At 36.0% G+C, this 22,408-nt stretch overlaps 2 protein-coding genes across 2 annotated transcripts in view; one reads left to right on the forward strand and one right to left on the reverse strand.

Moving 5' to 3' along the window:
* Positions 1-364: 364 nt before the first annotated feature.
* The window catches only part of LOC136798989 (uncharacterized), a 31,779-nt gene continuing 9,735 nt past the window's right edge, over positions 365-22,408 (reverse strand). The window contains exons 8-16 of the mRNA XM_067055675.1: positions 17,236-17,331; positions 14,321-14,432; positions 5,185-5,294; positions 4,439-4,540; positions 3,283-3,340; positions 2,452-2,566; positions 1,448-1,658; positions 760-797; positions 365-441 (exon numbers count right to left, since the gene is read on the reverse strand). Coding sequence (XP_066911776.1) covers positions 365-441; positions 760-797; positions 1,448-1,658; positions 2,452-2,566; positions 3,283-3,340; positions 4,439-4,540; positions 5,185-5,294; positions 14,321-14,432; positions 17,236-17,331 — 919 coding nt within the window. The remainder of the gene's footprint in view (positions 442-759; positions 798-1,447; positions 1,659-2,451; positions 2,567-3,282; positions 3,341-4,438; positions 4,541-5,184; positions 5,295-14,320; positions 14,433-17,235; positions 17,332-22,408) is intronic.
* LOC136798873 (uncharacterized) lies at positions 6,566-8,865 on the forward strand. Its single transcript, XM_067055537.1, has 3 exons — positions 6,566-6,935; positions 7,752-7,890; positions 8,315-8,865. Exons 1-3 carry the CDS (start codon positions 6,627-6,629, stop codon positions 8,821-8,823), a joined length of 957 nt encoding a protein of 318 aa, XP_066911638.1. The 5' UTR covers positions 6,566-6,626; the 3' UTR covers positions 8,824-8,865.

The following is a 22,408-nucleotide window of genomic DNA, read 5'->3' on the forward strand; positions in this document are numbered from 1 at the left end:
AGTTTTCTAATCGACAGGCCAGGAGGGGGTCCGGTACTAAAATCTCGGGCATATATAAATACTGAATTCTTGCATACCACCACCCCAATTTTGAGAAGTGGCATTTTAGTACCCGTGTACTAAAATTTTTAGGGACATTTAGACACAGAGACCACCCAATTTTGGTATTTTCAGGACAAATTTTGTCTTCTGGGGACCATTTTTCATGTTGATTTTTGCAACATAATAATAGTATTAAAAGGATTTGAAAGTTTTTTTGGTATACCACCAAGTCACTAAACATCGTTATGTCCTAGACTTTAGTATCGACCCCCCAATGTTAGGTATCCAGTCACTGTTACTTCATTTGATATAAATACACCACTTACTTTCCAACGTTACTTGCATTTTCTCGTAGATACCACGCTTGTTTTTCACACCATTCAGATGGATGGATCAGTTCTATGGAACGGAGAAAACAAGAACTAATAAGATTCAAGATCCTGTCATCCACGAAATTAAGTCCTGGCGAAAACAAATTTCAGTATAAGCTGAACCCTGAAATCTCGCGAAATTTAGCGCCATAAAATAAGTAAAAAATGCTATGCCAAACTATTCAAATGCGAAGAAGATTTTTTCTGGGCTAGTTTATCACTGATTATTGCTTGATAGTAGCTGCCCAGCCTTTCCATCTCGAATTCACGGCGAATACGACGCAAAAATGTCCTGGTATAATTTTGTTAAATGAAGTTAATGAGAAAGTAAAATAGCGTGTCTTACCAACAGCCTGACTTGTGTACTGGTTTGAAGCTTCCAACCTGACGAGAAAAGATCAGATTTCGGGGTAAGCATACTGCATCTCTTTCAGCAAAAATTGAAACCTTTAAGCCCTTCCCAGAGTATCTGTTAATTTCCCAAGCCAACCTAACCTAAACCTGATTCACAAAGACGTGAGACTACAGTCGGTGCCGAAATATTTTGCCAATATGATTGGGTATTTTAACACTTGTCAGAATATAGTGCTCGGGCGAGAATTGGGATTTCAATACTTTCACTTTGTTTCATTGGTATTTTCGATAAACATTGCCGATATTCGGTATTTTAACGCTTGCGGTATTTTTTAGCATTAAAGTTCCTGAGATCTCAATACTTTCAAACCGTACTTTAAAGCATTTAAAAATCGCTAGCGGTTAAAAAAGCGGTTTCCGTTTATCAGGCTAGTGATTTACAAGTACTTTAAAAAAAGTACATAAATAAAAAGTTTCGCTAAAAAATCACTTGCGGTTTCAAGATTTTGAGGGAATTTTTGTGCTAAATATTACGGTGGGGATTGTAGAGGTATTTTGTCGCTCTAATTTTTCTGTGCAATGTGGCTGACTTATAAACAAATTGATGACGACGATTAGAACTTTGCATTTGGAACTCTCAATAAACAAAGAGATCCGTAAAAAAGATAAACAAATCTTACTTCTCGTCTGCAAGTGAATTCTCTAGACCATCATCGCATTTTTTCAATAGTTCCAAGTATCCATTAGCATTGAAAAACGGTCGATGTCGAAGAAAATATACATCTAATATACACGAGGACTCTGTTGATGTCTTGTCTTGATTATTCAGTTCAGAATATCTGACAAACATGACGCAATGATGGCGTAATCGAGACCAAGAATAGTCGACACCTAAGATGGACATACAAAAATCAGCATTAATATCAACTAAATAAATATAATGCTTAAAACGGCATTTTACGAGATAACCGAACGTGCTCATCGCATTTAACTCAACTTCTGTAGATCAGCCTTTCTGATTCAGATTTATTTGCGTCGGCAAAAAATTCCTGGAATTGTTGTACAGTAAGCACTTTTACATCGACAAATTAACCGAATGCCGACGCGAATTAGAATGGTTACAAACTTGAAATTATTTAAAGATCCCAACGTTGTATTTTGTCAGGCGGTGTTACATGATAATACGAAAATTGTTAGGTTATTTTTAATTGTTACAATAGTTAATTGTTACTAAAATCAAACAGTGGTAGGCGTGTCTGACATGTCTATAAATATAATGACATTCAGTTTGTGTTATAACCATACTCCAGACTTTCTGTTAAATTAGTCGTCGAGCTTACTAGACGAAAACACGAGAACAGTGGTCAAATTGTGAAAAATATGAGCCGATTCTGATTAATTTAGCATTTTAGTCTGCAGTTTACCTTTAGGACATTCTCAAACGTCAAACGGCGAACAACGGCGTTTTATCTTACACAGACGAAAAGTCTTATCGTAAGTCATAGTATAAGTTATTCATGATATGCACCATTGCAATGTCTTCACAGACCCAACAGCTGATTGATTGCAAGTGACGTATTGATTGATTTACGTCACTTAAACCCAATCAGCTGCTGGGTCCATGTAAGACATTGCAATGGTGGATATCATGAATAGAAGTGAAAGGTAGATTTCATTTACTTACATAAATAATGTGATAAAGATTCTTGGATATGTTGCATCCATTCTTCTCTCGTTCTTTCAGGTGTAATAGTTTGCTTGGAAAAATCATATCTTAAGAATGCCATGCACCAACAACCCTAAAGTCAAGAAGAGGTAGTAACTATTCATGATAGGCATTATTGCAAAATCTTCTAACATTACGTCACGGACCCAACCGCTGATTGGTTGCAAGTAACATAATGACTGATTTTACGTCATTTATATCCAATCAGCTGTTGGGTCTATGGTGTGATTTTGAAGACATTGCACTAAGTGATGCATATCATGAAGAGTCTTCATGACGCGAACTTGTATAGCTTGGATATCTCTTTAACTCGAACATGTTTAATGGTCCCTTTAACAATGTTTTATAAACCACTCTCCGTAACTGGAAATTTCACTTACTCGAACAAATTTGTATTCCCCGGACGGACGTGTTCAAGTTATGGAGACCGTTAAACAAAAATTCCACCAATTATAACGTTGGTAATTGTGGATGACCGTGGTTAAGAGCCCTTCAAACTTCAAATTTTTTTTGATATCTTTTATAGCCTTCAGCTTAGCCTCTTAGAATTCTCGTCTTTCGGGCTACGACCAGACTTTCAATACAAGCGATACATTTGCAACCGATAATTAATCACTAACCAATTGATAGATTGATATCGGTTGGTTTCAATAATCCATAGGTAATATATAACCATGATTTTGAGGGAAGCTCGATTAACTATCGATTACCTATCGATCAATTAATCATCGAATTTAAGAAGATTTAAAAAAAGCATCGAAAGGAATAATTAATGAATTTTCGACTCACCTTGATTTTGGAGCAGAATTTGAAGAAGTCGAACCCAGTCTTTTCATTCAAAGAATGACTTGTATAATATTCAAAAAATTCAAAAAGTTAAAGAAAAAGAATATTGGTATATAATAATAATATTATTACGCCAGCGACGAAAAATAACGTCTATTAGGGTCGGCAAAAAAGTGGCTGATAAGGTATATGATAAAAATTAGCATTTCAAATATGACGATGAAGCACAAGCAATGCCAAATCATGTTTCTAATTTGAGATTTTCCATACAACTGACGGTAGACTTCACTAAGAATAAAACATACTCACATGTACATGTTTTTTATATAAGAACAAACTATATAAGAACATAAGGCTTCGATGGCCAAAATGTTAAGAACAAGTTAAGAACATTTTAAGGCTTTGTGAACTCTTAAATACCCGTTTCTTCGGAATATTGTAGAAAAATAATCTTAAGAAAACGTATCCAAAAGCTTTGAAAATTCTGGATGTTCTTATATAAAAGATGGATATGAGCCCTCCGAATCATTTGGGATGGGTTCTACTCTCGAGGGAGTAGGAATCACAGTGCTGACAGACACTGCGACTTGACAGACGCGAGCTGCCAAGCCATTACGTATACCATGACACTCGAACAACGATGGGAGAACGATGCTCGCGCGAGGCCAAACCTTATGAGTGCACCGGCGCGTCACAATGCCAGTCTAATATAACCACACTCTTGTATCAGAGTAAAGGTACCTAATTCCTCTTACATGGCTCACTTATAAAAAATGTGAGGTAAACTACTCATCTAGTATAGAATGAGCCATTCCATTTTATGACCATACAGAGGGGTGAACAAACATTTCCAGGGGGTAATCAGAGAAGAATTTCCAGGGGGTCTAAAAAATTGTTTCTTTTAATTTTTCCAGGGGGTAAAAAGTTATTGTTGAATTTCCAGGGGGTGAACAACTGATTTAAGTTCGTCCACCCTAACTTTAAGACATGAAAAAAAAATTTTCCAAGGGTTCTTTTGCAAATTTTGCCATTTTCAGGGGGTATTTAAATTTTTCTAAGAAATTTTGTTTTCACTTGAAAAGGTTCGTCCAACTCCACCCCTCCCCCTGTATGGAAATTTTATGGAACAATCCAACAAAGTTAAATAAGAAAAGGATACAGCGTGTATTTGACAGGGTACATGAGATGATATGGAAGGTCCTCTTGTTGAACACACGCCGCAATCTCAATGTTATTCCCAAATGCGATTCCATTGGTTAATCTGAAATGGAAAACATAATGCTTAATTATATTCCATGAACAATTTAATGCCGGGTTAGATATTCGAATGCTGAGCTTGCGAAAACACTGCAATTGTAAACCAAATCATAAAAAACAGCACGTGCTACGTTAGTTGATTGTTCTATTTGACAAAAGAATATCTTTTTTCGAAACTAATATGAATTTAGAACACTAGAACGTTGAAAATGACGTGAATAAGAATTAAAACGAGTATTGGGCTATTCCAGAAAAAATTTGTACCCCTATGTTGAGGTATTTTTTTGGAAAAGTGACCCCCTGGATTTTATTTAAATTTTTTAGGACCCCTTGGATTTTTTTATTAATTTTTTTGGACCACCTTTTTTTGGATTTTCGACCTCGTTTTACTGACCACCCTGGATTTTTACACACGGAAAACCTGACTCCCCTGGATTGAATTTTCCTAACGACGGGGATCCCTGTGCAGTGTGGGCCCGTCGCTATGCGAAAAGAACCAATTGCATTGCGCCAAAAGCCTTGTAGCCCGCTTCGAAAAAGTAACCGGTTAACAATGTATTAGAATGATGATTAGAACAAATTACGATACAAATTTAGCCTAAAGTTATAATGATTTGTGTTTACCATATCGAATCTAAATAATTTCACCTTTTTCCTAAGATATTTTTGAAAAATTCATCTTTACGGTCCTTTCCATCTTTTGTAGATTCTTGAGTTGCCTGTAAATACCATTTTCCAATGGGTAGATGACTAGACCTCTAAAAAGAAAGATTTTCAATAAAACAAAATTCACCGAACCCCACTTTGACATTAGGCTCACTAGGCTTCGGAAAATTCAAATTCAAGCATAACTTCAAAAGAATGTTAGAGAAAAGCTAAAATCATCTTCAAACTAGCTATTAATTGAAGTTTGGAGTATCTAATTGTTGTTTACTTTCACTGCCATTTTTCGTATTTGGGACGATGTGGCAAAAACTTCTAACTCTCGATGGTTTCACTTGAGAGTCAGACATACCCGTCACATGCCAAACCTTTTACCCCCTGGGCATTTGCTTCACCATATTGGGCTTTTCCAGGAAAAAACCGTATACCCCTTGCTGAGGAGGTCCATCCCTATGTGGCTGGAAATGTTGTGGCCCCTGGAATTCCAGGCAATTTCAGGTTTAAACCCCTCTGGAATTCTGAATTGTAGTAGTATTTAAAAAGCTACCCCGATGGAATTCCAGTTATTTTTGACAGATTTTTGTATCTCCCTATGTAATTCCACCACATATTAAACCTTACCCCTTGGAACAGAAATGGCGACCTTCTCAACAGGGAGTATACGTTTTTTTTCTGCAGAAAAGCCCATTTGCACTTTGCACCCTAGCAGTACACAAAACGAAAACATCCTTGAGGAATGGGATTCGAACAAGTGTGCCAAAGTCTTTCACTGAAAGATGAAGCGAAGTCACAGACCCCACCAGACCCACTGATATTTTTGACCAGTGGAGTTTTATCTCAAGAAACGCGGCACCGGTAAAAATCAGATTACATTGCACTATTTTTAAATAAAAGCCAGTATTTTTTTGTTGAAGCTCGGCCGTCCTTATTTTTTGGCACTTTCAGCCTCAAAATTGTGATTATCATGTTCTCAGTTTCAGTGTAAAGGTAAGATATTTTGGGTCTTTTACCCGATTTTTACTACTTTGACCCATAAATTGATTGAAATTTAATATTTCAGGCTCAACATTTTTGTTCTCATTTTTTGATAATTTTGATCCTCATTGTTCTAGTAGAATTGTTTTTAAAAAAGGACTAAAACTAAAAAAGGACACGACACAATTTCATTATTTATCATCATTACGAGTCTAAAGCATCAAAAAAGTAAAAAAAAGCATCACTATGGAAATACTATTTAAAACAAAACTATTTTTTTTCAGAAACCCTCAATTCATCGAACTAATTCAAAATTGACATTTTTTACAATGAACATTGAATAAATAATAAATATATTGCAAACATTGTCAGCCTGTTAAAATTTGAAGTAATTTTTCAAAAAAATATTGAAAAATAAATCAGTTATATCTATTACATGCTATCATTAAAACATGCTTGCTTTTATTATTTTCGTTTTACGAGCTACCTTTGTTTATTCCCAATGGTATCAAAAGGACTTAAAAGACGTTATATCTTTTACTAATGATTCGACAAACGGGCTATCCGAGTCGATCCCCGTAAGATCATCAATCGAGTGTGTTTTAAAATGTAAAGTGAAATATATGACAAGTTATTATGTGGAGACGAATAAAAAATGTTTTTGTTTGAAGAATGAAGAACAAGAAATTTACTCGCCTAACGAAGAAAATTTGAATGGTGAATTACTTAAAGAACACGAAAGCTATGACTGCGAGTCCAAGGTGAGGACCCAGCCGGCACACATCCATTTGACATTCATAACGTCCAAATAACGTTATTTGAACGTTAAAACAACGTTGTGTGCCAGCTGGGGAAATTTCCAATGAATTACGCAGAGGTTTTTCTTTGTTTTCTTTAGACCGGCAAATGACAATTTAACTCCGGCAAATTCGAAAACTTACTTAGAAAATTCATTGAAATGATTACTATGACTTTCTCCGTGGACCGACAAATGAATTATCGGTAGAAAATACGTCGGTGACGTCGGTGGCTCTTTACCGACAATAAGCTTTTGCCGACGAATTATCTATCATAGTAGCGTCGGCTTTTTAGAGGAATTTTAAGATTGAAAAACACAAGTAAAATGATAAATTATTCCATTTCCGTTAATTTCTAGGTTAGTCCTTTGCAGTAAGTAACACATAAATACAAAATTTAGTATTCAATTTTAAACGAAAAAAGTCAAATCAATAAAAAATTTTACCGAGCAAAACATTTACGTTTATTTACTTGTGGCCTTACCCCCGCGGGTTGCGGGGCGGTCGTTAGGGCACATTGTTTTCTCTGATCGGACAACCAGATCACACTTTTTACCCTTATTCTGATGTGGGTAATTTTTGTACTACAGCCTGCAGTCTCCGTAACTCGACACACACACAGGGAACACAGATTTATTCGAGTTAAGTAATAAGGTTTATAAGGCATTGTTAGCTGAAGGGATCATAAGACTTGTTCAAGATAAGGAGGTATTCGGTTTATAGAGGTTAGAATTAAAGATTTCAACCAAATATAATGAAAGGTTTTGCGGTTTTTTTCAGAAGACTGATTCGTTGGAACCTATGCTATCCTGCAAAGAAGTTAAAGAGAAATGTCCTGATTGTTCATCAGGCTTTTACGATATCAAATTTGACAACTTTACACCAATCAAAGCCTTTTGTGATTTAGAGACCGACGGAGGTAAATTGATTTATTTTATGTACACTCTTTTTTTCATAAGCATACGGGAAAATCGGGTCAGGTCAGGCAAAATCTCATATGCTTAGACTTCGATTTGTTGGATTTCTTTGGGTTCATGGAAATTTCGAATTTTTAAGTCGGAATATTGATTCGGTTCAATGAATTAAAAAATCTTTTGTAATTGGCGCTGCATGCGAAAATCTTTGGTCCAAGAAAGCAAAAACAGTTTTAAAAGTATCCCTAAATATTATATCGTGCCGACTTCGTTGCCAGCAGTGTTTTAGAAAAGCTGAACAATTTCTTTTTGCATTTCAGCTCGGAGCTTATTTTTTACCAAAAAACTTGTTCGAGTTAAGGAGACATTCGATTTATAGAGGTTCGAGATAAAGAGACTCCACTGTAATTCAATACTGTTTTTTTTAAGGCAACTGGTTAAAAATCGTCAATATAAATGTCTCTATGGCAAACGAATGGTCAACCATTATGGATAACCCATACTCACTCGACCAACTGAAAGAGATTGAGAGCAAGCAGTTCCTGTTAAACCCTAATGATGTTCTCGATTTATTCAAAACCAAAGGATACACCGAAATGAGAGTGAAATGCTACAAAGATTATCATCAAAGAACATTACATGTGGTCATGTCTGGAGATCGACTCATCAACTTCATTGCGCATGACACCAAATCAAGCGGTTTGTGTGGTAATTTAAGATTCTTGGAAGACTCATCTGCCACATCTTCATACAATTGCAACAATCTCTCAATCGGTTACCATGGTCATACCAACCCTCCTTACTACAGCAACTTAATCATGTCAGCAGGCCCGCATATCAATTTTGAGAAAGGAAGCGGTAGATATGAATGCGATGATAACACCTGGCTTCACATTACAAAACAAGTAGCTGGCACTTGGGAATTTTATATTCGATGATTATTTTATTGATATCAAAGACCAATTTGAGTATTATGTTTTGTATATAATACATACGATGCAATTCGAGAATAGTGAATTTTCGAATTTTCGAGTTATATGTGCGATTACGAGCTAACGCACATGGCTTGACACTTTCCCCCGTGAGGAAAGAATTACAACTGAAATTTTTATATTTTTCTCTTTAATGTTTTTTATTGCTGGGAAAGATTTCTTTCTTACAAAATGAATTTCGAATGCAATTAAAACGTTCGATGAAAAACAAAATGTAAGAAAAACATCAAAATCAACCTTTGAAGGAGTGCCAAAAATAAGTCATCGGGCGATTATAAGCATAGATTTATAAAGCCCGAAGGGCTAGATATACTGCTTTTGACCAATAAGACGCTTCGCAGGTTTTCAAAAACAATCGCAGCAATATTTATTGCGATACTCACTTTTTTTGATTGGAAGAGCTTAACGCACTCCATCTAGCCCTTCGGGCTTTATAAATCTATGATTATAAGGTGTTATTCATTGTTATTAATTTCCATGGCATCAAACATCAGCCACTTTATCAATCTAAGATATCGTATTAATGATTTGGTCTTAAAATATAAGAAAACAAAACAAGATCCATGCAAAATTTAATTATTTTTATATTTTCCATAATCACGTGATTGCCCGTTGCCTACAAGGAGTCCCACGCTCCTTTATAGAAGTAGATCATTTCATCATGGATTTTCTTTTTTGGGAAATCATCCTAAAAAATCTTACGCATTTTAGGTTAGGATCCTAATTATTAACATTTAGTACATACGCGAGCCTTACTTAAGGGTAATTGACCATTTATAATTGAAAATGCTCTAAAATGTTTAAATTCTTAGCACGAGTAGCAAAATTCCATGATGGTGATATTCTTAGCATTATTCTTAATTTTTTGGCCATTTTCATCATGGACATTCTTATAAAGTGTATTCTTATACAAAAAGCATGTATCAGACTTTTTGCTATCTCTCGTGAAGTTAGACAGGAGAGAAAAGAATGGGAAACAATTCACAGACTTATCAGATTTTCAGATTTTACCTACATTCAGTTTCTATGCATAGAAGAAAAACAATGGATTAAATATTTAATTCACAGATTTTTTTCTAATTTTAGAAAAACCCGTGGATCTTGATTCTTAATTTAACTGATTTGTTTGGCACCATTAATTGTAAATAATTTATATCAAAATAAAAAAATTTTAAACCATAGCATGTAAAGTAAACAAAAATTCATAAAGACATTGTAATTGTATCAAAATACTTTTTCTCAATGATCTTTTTAGCCCTTCAATCCAGAGAAACGTGTATACATGTTCTAAATTTGCCAAATTACCGAGTCCCAGACTCAAGGCTATAACTCCTGACCACTTGATTTAAAAGGGCATAAATCGAATTATTTTAGGTAACGAAAACTATTGTCTAACTCTTAATTTACAAGCTTTTATGCCAGTTTGAAATTTGTTTGGATTAAAAAAAAAAATTTGAAATTTTCACGCTGGAAAGGTTAATAGTTTGATCAACCTTTGCATTAGACTAGAGTCTATGCAAAAGCTGAACTTAGCTTTTTAATAATTTCTTATGACGCTGAGTTCAATGCAGTAGACTAGGTCATTTGACAAGGTCACCGTTTTGAAAGAAAATGTTAAAATTACAAATAACAAAAAACTACTTTCAGTAAAGGAAAGAATGTGAAACAAACATGACAAACAGATTTGCAAAAGACATTTTCATAAATTACAAACGTCACGAACATCACTTGTCTCGTTTTAAAATTATTGCCATGTTGATTAATTTCCAGCGGATTTTATTACAACTACTTTCTATTCATAAAAAATCATTTAATGTCTCAAAGGGATATGATCACCATGGAAATTTTTTGAATACGAGGCAAGTGATGTTCGAGGAGAGTAAGGAAGAACAATTTCTGGATGCGCTGCGCGATTCTTTCTTACACCAACACGTCGATGAGCCGACAAGATGCCATGGATCTGATGATCCGTCGACCATCGATTTAATCTTTACAGAAGAAAAGAATCAAGTTCGTGATCTACAGTACCTAAGCCCGCTTGGAAAAAGCGACCATAATGTTCTAGCTTTCAACTTCACAGCCTACACTGAGCGCAAATCAAACTCAAAACGTTATGCTTATAACCTGGGCGACTACACCGCCATGAAACAAGAAGCTAGTGTATGGTCTAGAGAGTTTCTTGAAGGCATAGATCAAATACCAATAGGGGAAACTTGGAATTTATTTAAAAGTAAGCTGTTGGAGCTTAGGAATCTTTACGTCAAATAAAAACTGAACGGATGTGTTGTTAAAAGATGTAAAAATGGCGGAGAAAATTCAGGAAAATCTACAAAAATAGCCGAATTCAGCATCAATTTACGACCTTTGCAGCCCATCTGAATGTGTTACAAGTGAAGAAGGAAGATCCAAAGACACACTTGAATGTAAGAAGTGCAATCGAACCGTACACTACATTTGTTCAAAGCTCCCGGTCTATCAAATCCAGTTATGTCTAACATACAAATCGAGAGCTTTTATTTGTCAAAATTGTGTCGTGATCACTCCTGATCTATTGGAACGGGTCAATTCATGTGAAACATCAACAGTTTCAGGATTCCTAAAGGAGATAAAAGCTTGTGAGAACATAATGAAAGCCCAGGACGTAGAGATCACTCAATTAAAGTCCAAGCGAAATAAAGGATAGCTTTGAGACCAGAATGGCAACAATAGAAAAGAAGATGGACGACATAATTGAGAAGAAAGGAGAAAATAGATCACAAAGCTACGCAGCAGTCGCGTCGAGGCAAATCGAGAAGAACATAGAAAACGTATTTCGAAGGGTCAAAAATCTTACCTATGATGCTACGCTTAAGGAATATAAAAATCGAAGAAGCTCAAAGAATCGGAAAATTTTTCGAAGGAAAGAGAAGATGAGAAATGCTATCGACCAATAAAAGTCCGATTTGCAAACGAAGAAGACAAAAATACAGTGTTAAAGGCAATCACCAAAGGAGGATTACCCATAAGATTACCCTTCCGGGTGACAGAAGATCTTACGAAAAGTGAAAGGCAGACAATCAAAGAATGGTGCACCAAAGCCCAAGAAATGAATACCTCAATAAAGGACGCAAACTTCAAATTTAAAGTCAGGGGGAGCCCTAGGAAAAAACTCTATCTTAAGAAAATTGTAAACCGAACAAAGAGCGGTTCATAGAGGCCCATGTGCTCGCACGGTGGCCTGCGAACTTGTATAACATTATTATTATTATTGTTATTGTTATTATTTATGTGCCATTGAAAGAAATTGATCGTCAGAGTTGGAGAAGAAAAGGATCGATACCGAAAGGAAAAGACCTACAGAGAAAAGTAAGTGAAAAACGACGACTACATAGAAAATGGGCTAGATCGGTTTGCCCCATTGAAAAAAGACGCAACCGTCAAATCTACATAACAACAAGAAACAGGGTGAATTGCATGATGACAAGAGCTCGTCGGAACTACGAACAAAACATATGCAACAAAGCCAAGTCCAATCCGAAAGTTTTCTGGTCACACGTGCGAAGTAAGATGAAATCTGCTAGCGGAGTTTCCTCTCTTCTAGAAACACCAAAAGATAAATCATCCCTGCGACACGAAGATAATGAAAAGACGAATAATTCTCCAAAAACAGTTCTGCAGTGTTTTCACTAATGAACCAGAAGGCGAAGTCCCTGATTTTCCAAGGAGGACCAAGGAAATTATTGACGATATCGTCATAACCAAAGAAATGCTATCTAAGAAAATTAAAGAGCTTGATACCAATAAATCATTCGGTCCCGATGAAATCCACCCACAAATGCTAAAAGAGCTTGTAGACGAGATCGCAGAACCTCTTTCCCGTATAATGAACAAGACCTTGACTGAAGGAGAATTACCTGAGGATTGAAAACTTTCCCACGTTACTCCTATTTACAAAAACAAAGGTGCTCATAATGTAGCAGTCAACTATAGACCAGTGAGTCTAACATCAGTAGTTTGTAAACTAATGGAGTCTATCTTAAAAGAGCATATCACAAGATACCTTACAAACCTAAAGTTTCTATCCAAAAAGCAATACGGCTTCATTAGCAGACGTTCTACTGTCACTCAACTACTGATGTAAATAGACAAATGCTGTGAAAGTATGTCGGAAGGTAAAGTCGTCGACTGCATATATTTCGATTTCGCGAAAGCGTTCGATACTGTGCCCCATCGCCGACTTTGCAAAAAGTTAGAAGGATATGGAATCACTGGAACAACCAAAAATTGGATAACATCTTTTCTCAAGGGACGAAAGCAACTAGTGAAAGTGAACCAATCTCACTCGAAGCTAGACGATGTAATCAGCGGTATACCACAAGGAAGTGTATTAGGACCTCTACTTTTTTTGCTGTAAACGATCTTCCTGACAAAGTTGTTTCCGACCTATTACTTTTTGCAGATGACACAAAGATATATTCAAAGAGGTCAATTCCATCAATGATTCACTTGTCATTCAGAAGGATGTAGATACATTGAATGAATGGTCTAAAGATTGGCTCTTAAAGTTCCATCCCGATAAATGTCATGTTTTAACACTTGGCAAACTAGCAAACATAAAGCACGCACATCCATATTCTCTCGCTGGTAATCAACTGGAGCATGTTTTCGAGGAGAAGGACTTGGGAGTTTTGGTGGATGCTGAGCTGATGTTTGAAGAACATATAGCCAAACAGGTAAACAAAGCGAATTCGACACTTGGTATTATCAGAAGGGGGTTTGATAATCTTAGACCATAACCACACTATACTTTGTGAGGCCGCACCTTGAGTACGCGCAGTCAGTCTGGTCACCCAAACTACGCAAACATGTGAACATGCTCGAGGGAGTCCAAAGACAAGCTTCAAAACTTATCCAAATATATCGACACCTCCCGTACAGTGAAAGGCTAAAAAGGCTTGGATTACCAACCCTCGAATTTCGGAGACAGTTTTGTGATATGGTGCAGGTCTATAAACATCTTTCCTATTATGACAAAGATACTATATCTTCAAAACTAATCAGCCGTGCACGTCCTAAACGAAAACATTCCAACGAGCTTTTACCAAACTTTGCTAATGACGGCTTCAATGGACCCCAAACTAAGTCGTTTTACTATAGATGTGTGCCAACGTGGAATAAACTACCAAGAGAAGTTGTATCTGCACAATCGATTAAGTCGTTTAAAGAGAAACTGAATGATGCATGGAAAAACCATACCCACAAAAATTTGTTACAAGAGGAATGTGAAAGAAGATCGGTTAGAGGCCCACCGTGAGCCTAGCTTGTAAATCTGTATAATAATAATAATAATAATAATAGTAACGAAATTTATGAAAAGGTCTATTCGAGCCTAGTCCCCTTGAAGCGTTAGGATTGATAGATTGATAGGTGTATTAAATAAAGCGAAAATTAAAGTATTAGTCACCTTTTCCATCAGAAGCGTCACAGCTCCTCCCCAGAGAGGAGTTAAAGTGTGATGTTTGTGAAACATCTCATGAGTGATCACTTCAAAGTTAAAAAGATCTGTCCAACTCCTCCTAAAAATAAAGAAAACCTCATCAGAAAATAGAATTAAAACCAAAAAATATTAGCAAACTTGATTCAAACCAAAGTGTTTTTTAGTCTAGCAAGCTAGACGACTAAATCAGACATAATAGAAATAGTCGAACGTGCGCAACGCACTGGGCTCAACTTCAGTGCCTTCAAACTATTCATAGGCCCAATTGTAGAGCCCCAGATATTCACCCAATGAACAAGTGTGCAAAATTTCAGCCAAATCGAACAATTTTTGAAGTCTCCAGGCTGCCCCAAATTTTTAGCCTCGTTTTGGCGAAAAACTTGTTCCCAGGCCCCAAAAATCAAAATTTTTGAAAAATGAAAGAAATGCCCTCAGATATTCACCCAAGGAACAAGTGTGAAAAATTTCAGCCAAAACAAACAATTTTTGAAGTCTCCAGGCTGTCCCAAAGTTTTAGCCTCGTTTTGGCGAAAAACTCGTCCCTAAGCCCCAAAAATCAAAATTTTTCAAAAAATGAAAAAACACCCCCAGATATTCACCCAAGGAACAATTGTGCCAAATTTCAGCCAAATCCAAGCATTTTTGAAGTCTCCAGGCTGCCCTAAAGTTTTTGTGACAGACAGACAGACACACACACGGACAGACACACAGACATTGTCAGATTGTAGCTCAACTGAAGTTGAGAATAAAGCAAAAAATAATGGAGGGAACAAATTTTAGTTTATACAAACTAAATGCCGTAACAATAATCGTATTATCATATAACACCTATACTACTGTATTACACGCATTATGAACGACTCCAGTCTAGAGTGTTTTCAGTTACTTTTTTAGAATAAAAAGATGCGAACAGAGAGTTCTGGTCTTTTTCCTTAGCTGATCACTTGATAAGATAAACGAATGAATAACCTTTAGAATATTTATCCAATTGACTTCAAATTTTACAATTGTGTACTAAATATAAATTGGCATCTTCGGTTAAAAAACTTTGGCACCATTGATGAAACATCACTACCTCATGATGTCACAATTATTGGAAATACCGGCGCAAATGCATCCAACATTTCATCCAACATTATTGTTGCATGGGATGTTGGGTTCATTTGCGCAAGTCATAAAATTGCAACTTTTTAATAAAAATGTAGCCAGTGCCTTCCCACAAACCAAATTTTTTCTTTGTTTTAAATCGCGATAAAAAAGCGGTTTTTGTCTAACAGGCTAATAAAAATGCGGATCATGTTGATCGCCACCAAACATTTCATCCATGAGATTGACGTCATTTTGTCGGCTTCAATGTTGGATGCATTTGCATAATCATATCGGATAAAAATGTTTGACGTTTTTGAGCAAATGACTTTTCATGCAACTTTTCGAATTTTTCCACGTGACTTTCATCCAACAAAGAATTTGAAATGTTGGATCAAATATTGGATGCATTTCATTTCTTTTTTTCAATTTCATTTTCTTTTTATCAATTTTTTTGTGGCATCTCTGGGCAACTCCACCTAACATATTTTTTGAGGTGCAGGGTATGTTTTATTCAACCTGCCCAGTATCGTGAGTTTTACAGACCAGCCTTAAATTGCCCTATTGGGCTTAACCTTAGGTTATAGTATCATCGGATTGGGAATTGCTATTGGTTTGAAATTTTTAAAAGTCTAAAGTATTTATGACAGGTCAAAATTGACAGGTTAAAATTGGTAAGTGGTTCTGCTGAAAATGAGCATTTTGGGTCTGTAAAATATCAACCACGTGCGTGACCAATTTTAAATTGTGCACAAGTCCTAGATGGCCAATATCTTTCAATGGTTCACCCTGTAACTTCCAGTTTTGTCACCTTTTTGGCCACCATCTTGAATTTTCTGCCAATTTTTTGTGCTACATGTTTTTTTATAAGCATTGCACTTGTAAGCATATCTAGGCTCAGATATGGGAAAAAATTAAGCATATGGCAAACATTACTCGAGCCTGCGAAAAATGTTTTTTTCCTGATTTTGGCTTTTTTGGCTGGAATTTTACGGATTTTCAGTATTTCCCTAAATTTATGCTTTGGATTTAAGCATCCCTCAAGCATTTTTTCAGCCTTATTGAAGCTTTCGACCTAAGCATCTCTGAGCCTGTTTTCGGATTTTTGTATGCTTATAAAAAAAAACATGTAATTTTGGAAAGTACATGCCAAATCAGAAAGCAAAAATAAGAAAAAAACAAGAGGAGTTTATCCGCTGAATTTCATAAATGACCTGGTGAATTTTAATCATTTATTTTTCTTTAAAACAGACATCAGCTATTTATCTTCCACAGCCATTTTTTAGTGCTCAAAGCCAACTTTCCCGATTGGAAAATATGCTTCCCTGCTGAATCGAAAACTCTGGCCGTTTCGAGAAGTTTTCCACATTACTGTTAGGTAAATGTTTCTTGTTATGGTAATATTTACCATTTGAATATAGTTTTGCCGACTGCCAAGTGCAAACTCATTAATATATAGCCATGCTCGCTGAGAAAAAGATTTATTACCTTTTGGTTTCGGTCAGCTTCCAAACATACAAAACAGGGGCCGCGGCTCCACTTTGAAAGTGATGGGGCCATGATATACTGACAAAGGAGACGCCACCATAATTGGCGCCGACGTGTGGAAATTTTTTAATTTTAGCCCTTCTAGATCCCCTAAAACATGTCTGTTTTAACGTTATTAAACAAAATATGGCTTGATTAGTAAATTGTCTTTTTACTTTGAAAAAATGTGGTCGGGCCAAGGCACGGGTGCCCCCTCCCGGTGCTGCGGCCCCTGCAAAAGATGATATTAAGTAAAAAAAGTTTCTTACGTGGAGCCGTCATTTCCATCCTCTTCTATTAACATCATTAGAGCGTTATTCCACAACTCCAATCGTTTCAATGCCAAGAAGAGATCCATATGTAGGCTACAAAATAGAAATTTATACTTTACAACACTAGCAATATAGAAAGATAAAGATATCATGCCCTAATCTTCTCTGATATTTCCCAGAGCAAATCGAAGTAGTGATCACAGTGCTCCAAAGGATGATAAAATACTCGCAAAAAATAACAGTTTATACTTTGATATTAAAAGTTTTATCGGTTCCCATTTTATTTATTTTCTTTTTTAATAATTGTCTTTCAGGCTCTTCCATATTTTACAATGGCTATTCGTCCTATGTAAAAATAATCATATTTAAATAAAAAGATAATTATATTCTATGAAAAAAATATGCTGTAGAAACAAAACACAAAACACAAAACAAAACTCAAGGATACTGACAGAGCTCGCAAAATTGCAGAAAAAAAAACAGAAAGTATAGCTTGTGGTGTTGTAGTGGTTTATTAGGAAAAGTTCGGTTGAGTTGTAGTAGTATTAAGTGGCTAATCCTGCGAAAATTTCAGTGTTGATCAGACCACCAGACTAAAATATCAAGTAAATATTGTAAGGTAAATATTAATAATATAACCACTAGACCTCTTGATCATAGAATCTACAATATATTGGCTTGAAATAGGAAAAATTTTGAAAGTGAGTGAGGTGCCAAGATTGAAAAAAGAAAAAAAAACAAAAAAAGCCTGGCACGACCCGAAAAACGTTGCTAAGACTTGAACATGATGAGAACTTGTATAGAGTTGAATACTGCTAACTCGAACGAAGAAAACTATAAGATTGAGTAATGTATAGATTGCTGTGAGTAGAAGAAAAAAAATTAGATATAATGTGTATAAAATATTGCCAGAATACGATCTAATAAATACTTTTTTTAAATATTACGAAATTTTTTGTGATCAGGTTCTTCCCTGATCGCTTTTGAAATATCATTCAAAAGGCGACTTACCTTGCCAACAAATAATTTTTCCGATACATTAGTCTCGTATTTAGATTCAACTTCCTCAACATTACGAGTATTACGTCCAGCGACTCTTAATTTAAAACCTTTTAAGTACGATGGAAACTCATCATGGTGAATCGATTTGTGTGCGAGTTTCAAAAGTTCAAAATTAATTTGCTGCTGGATCGGTAACCAACCAAGCTGTACTACATCCTCGATTGTAGAATATCTTAGCGTCACAAAAGCTGCAATTCTGCATAGCAGTTTATCAAGTTTTTTCAACTGGATTTGTGGCAGGTTCCAGAACAATGAACAACAGTAGTGTAACTTCGATATAAGAAGGGCTTCGGCCAGTTGCTTCCGCAGACGAAAAGTTGCTGTACGACGAAGATAGCGTAGCACGTATAATTTTGCGTAAACTGACTGACAGAGTTTATCGAAATGAGTTTGCCTATTTAGATTTTGATCGAATTGGATGCCAAGAAGTTTATAAACGGTAACTCGTTCTATCAGTTGGTCTGTGTGAAAGATATGAAAGGTTGCGTGATCGGGGTTCATGAAATCGTGAAGGTTTGACATTCTCAGTGTTGACAGTAGCATGATTTTGGTTTTTTTGTTGTTAAACGCCAGATTATTAGTGCTTGACCATTCTCTAAGTGGGTTTAAACGATGTGTTAAGTTGACGATTGAAGCTGGGAGGTTTACTGTCTTACAGTGTTCATAGATACCGGGTGCGCCACAAAAAAGTTTCTCTCTTTAAAACTAATTTTCCCGAAATCTAAAAATTTTAAAAGAACCATTCCTATTCCATTGGAAAGAAGAAAGATAAACTTAAATTTTGATGGGTCATTTATTAAAGTCGGCTCATTAGATCGAAAGTTATGCTCTATTGAATAAAAAAGTTACTTTCTGAAAGTGCTCGAAAACGTTAAAAATCGACCTATCAAATTAAACAGAAGCATAATAACAAGATGCATCAGTATTTTCGCTTCAGCCATTAAAAATGATAATTAGCTGTCTAAATTACCGTTTGTTATATAAAGGAAGATTGAATTTCAATAAAAGGCAGAAAATTCGTCGAAAAAAGCTAAAAAATCTGGTAAAATTCATAAAAATACATCAAATATGAGTTTCGAGGTATATAAAGCCTTACAAAGACTTATTCCAGTCTAGAATCAAAAATCTGAGGAAAATTTCGTTAAAAGTAAATTGAAATGATTTTGGTGAACATTTTAAACCCTTTCGTTCCATCGGTTTCAAAATTTATTTGTTTAGTTACTGAAAAATGGTCTTAATCATGTAAAGCCTCTTGCGATTGCCAATTTTAAAATTAAATTTGTAGGTTGATTTTTAACGCTTTCGGGCACTTTCTGAAAGTAACTTTTTTATTCGATTGAGCATAACTTTTGATCTAATGAATCGAATTTAATAAATGACCCATCAAAATTTAAGTTTATCTTTCTTCTTTCTGATGGAATAGTGATGGTTGTTTCTTAATTCTTAGATTTTGAAAAAATCAGTTTCAAAGAGAGAAACTTTTTTGTGGCGCACCCGGTAGTAGTGTCGTCTGCATATTGGTTTTTACTCCCACCATCAACGTTATCTTGTAGGTCGACGGTATAAAGGTTGAATAGAATTGGTCCAAGTATATAGCCTTGAGGTACCCCAAACGATACAGTTCCGTAGTCAGATTTTTTGTCGTCAATCTGGACGAATTGGCGACGATTACATAAGCACGAAAGCATAAGCATGGCAGCACTGTTCGAAAAGCCTATCTTTCGTAGTTTTACCAGTAGCGTTTTGTAATCGACGGTATCGAAGGCTTTGGAATAATCAAGAAAGGCGGCTAGTGTGACTTCGCTTTTGTTCATCGCACCAATGATGTCGTCTCGTATCTTCATTAGGAGCGTTTCGGTAGAATGACGCTTGCGGAAACCAGACATGGTTTGTTTCTTTCGATGTACTCAACGATCTACTTTGCCATTAAACGTTCGTAAAGTTTTGATAAGATAGGCAAAACAGTGACGGGTCTGAATTGGTCAAGTCTGCGGTAGAAAGTCTTTTTAGTGTGTTTTATCTTTCTTTTTAATGCAATGCGAGCGTCACGAAATTCATTCCAGTCGGAGTCTGATTAAGTTCGATGAGCAGCGATGCGCTTCTGGTGGCAGCTTTGCTGTAGATCGTTGATTTGTAAGTCTTTCATCCAGGGTGCTTGCGGACGAGTGACTTTGATTCTTTTTAAGGGTGCGTGGCGTTCGACGCACTCAAAGAGTAGATGATTGAGTGTGCTTAGACTATCATCTGTACAATCGGTTGCATCGTCATCATCATCATTGCTCGACCGCAGTCGAGACAATGGATTCCACTCGCTGGCGCCAGGAGTCGCGGTTGCGCATAGCAGTGCCCAGGTCGCTAAGATCAAGGCCTGTATCCCTGCTCACCACATCCGGAAAGGTAAGTTTTCTCGATCTCTGAGCCACACGTTTAGGTTTCCAAAGCAATAGGGAGGAAATAACCTCAGATGAGGCACGGAAACAATGACCAGCAAATTGAACGCGCTTGGCTTTAAGGAGGATAGAGATTGGTTTCAAGGAACCGTATATGGTACGTTTTGTTGGATGGTCACGCCAAGAGAGATTTTTAACCCTTCTCAGAAGTCTGGTATAGGTACCGTCTAGTTGCTTTTCAAACTTTTTGGTAAGGGACCAGGTTTCTGAACCATACATAAGAATTGGCTCAATAGTTGACTTGAAAATTTTAACTTTGAGACTAGGGTCGATGAAGGAAGATGACCAAATACTATGCAGCTTATTGCATGCACTCCAAGCTAAACCTTTGCGAATTTTAAAGTCTTTTTCAGAAGAAGAGATGTAAGAACCAAGATATTTGTAGTCTTCTACCTTTCGTAGGTTTGTACCAGATATTGTTTTAATATTGTCTGATGATTCGTTAACATTAAGAGTCAAATATTCGGTTTTGGACTCATTGAGGTATAGGCCTGTACAGTTTGCAGCAGATTCAAGAGCAATTAGAAGATTTTGTGCATCCTCTAGGGTAGAGCTGATAAGTGCTATGTCGTCAGCAAAGTCTGTATCTGTTAAATGAACGGCAGGATTACGTGGACCAAGCCTACGTTGAAGAAGAAAACCGCAGCTAGATATTTTATCAACAGAAACGCGCATAAGGTAATCGACAACTAGAATAAAGAGAAATGGTGCAAGGGTATCACCCTGGAGAATACCAGCTAAAATAGAAAAAGTTGAAGTCTCACCATCAGGTGTTTGTACGCTACCAGTGAAAATTCCAAGCACTTTTCTGTGGCCGTTATACGGCCAGAAAACTCAATTTTAAATTTTGAGTCATAAAAAGTCGGAAAAATATAGACAGTAAACCTTAGTAAACAATAGTCAAAGTTATTTACTCTATAATCAAAGCTTTCAACAATATAATATTTTTTCTTCTCTCTTTGTGTGTTTTTCTCTCTTGCCGTTCTTTTGACGAAATCAAAACATCAAAACATTCGAATCGAAGGCTCATTAGAAAAATATCAAAAAATTTGTTTTTTTAGGGCCATTCTTTTTATTGTTACCTACAGTTTTATTTTTTTATTCTATTGTAGAGTAGAATTATTAACTGTTTTATTGATTTACTAAGAAGGCCGCTAGAAATATGTCCCATTTTCTGATCAATTTTTCTTTTATATTCACTTTTAAAACTCCAGATTTGTTAGAATAATATCGAGTGGAAAGTACATTCCACAATGTTTGCTCCTTTTTTATTTTGAAATCTTACTTTAATAAATAAAGCTTTGTTTCTTTTGTTCTTGAAGCATTTCTTTTGTTCTTCAAGCATTTCTTTCCATCAGGGGCCGTAAGCTTTAAAAAAGACCTGTTTTAACCAGTCTAGAAGGGCTAATTTTCAAAAATTTTCTCCCGTCGGTGCCAACCATCGTGGCGCCTCCTTAGACACTAATTAAGGGACACTAAACTACGGCCCTATCACCCTAATACCTACCACTTTCAAAGTGGAGCCGCGGCCCCTATCCATGCATGTTTAAAGTGTATTCTATTATAGTTACTAGTAAACGATAATTTTGTTTATGTTACGAAAGAAAAGTACTTATTTTTGTTGCATTTTAATTCTTGATATCATTAATAAACTCTTA

This window comes from Clytia hemisphaerica, unplaced genomic scaffold (genome assembly GCF_902728285.1).
Source record: "Clytia hemisphaerica strain Z4C2 unplaced genomic scaffold, Clytia hemisphaerica genome assembly, whole genome shotgun sequence".
Lineage (NCBI taxonomy): Eukaryota > Metazoa > Cnidaria > Hydrozoa > Leptothecata > Clytiidae > Clytia > Clytia hemisphaerica.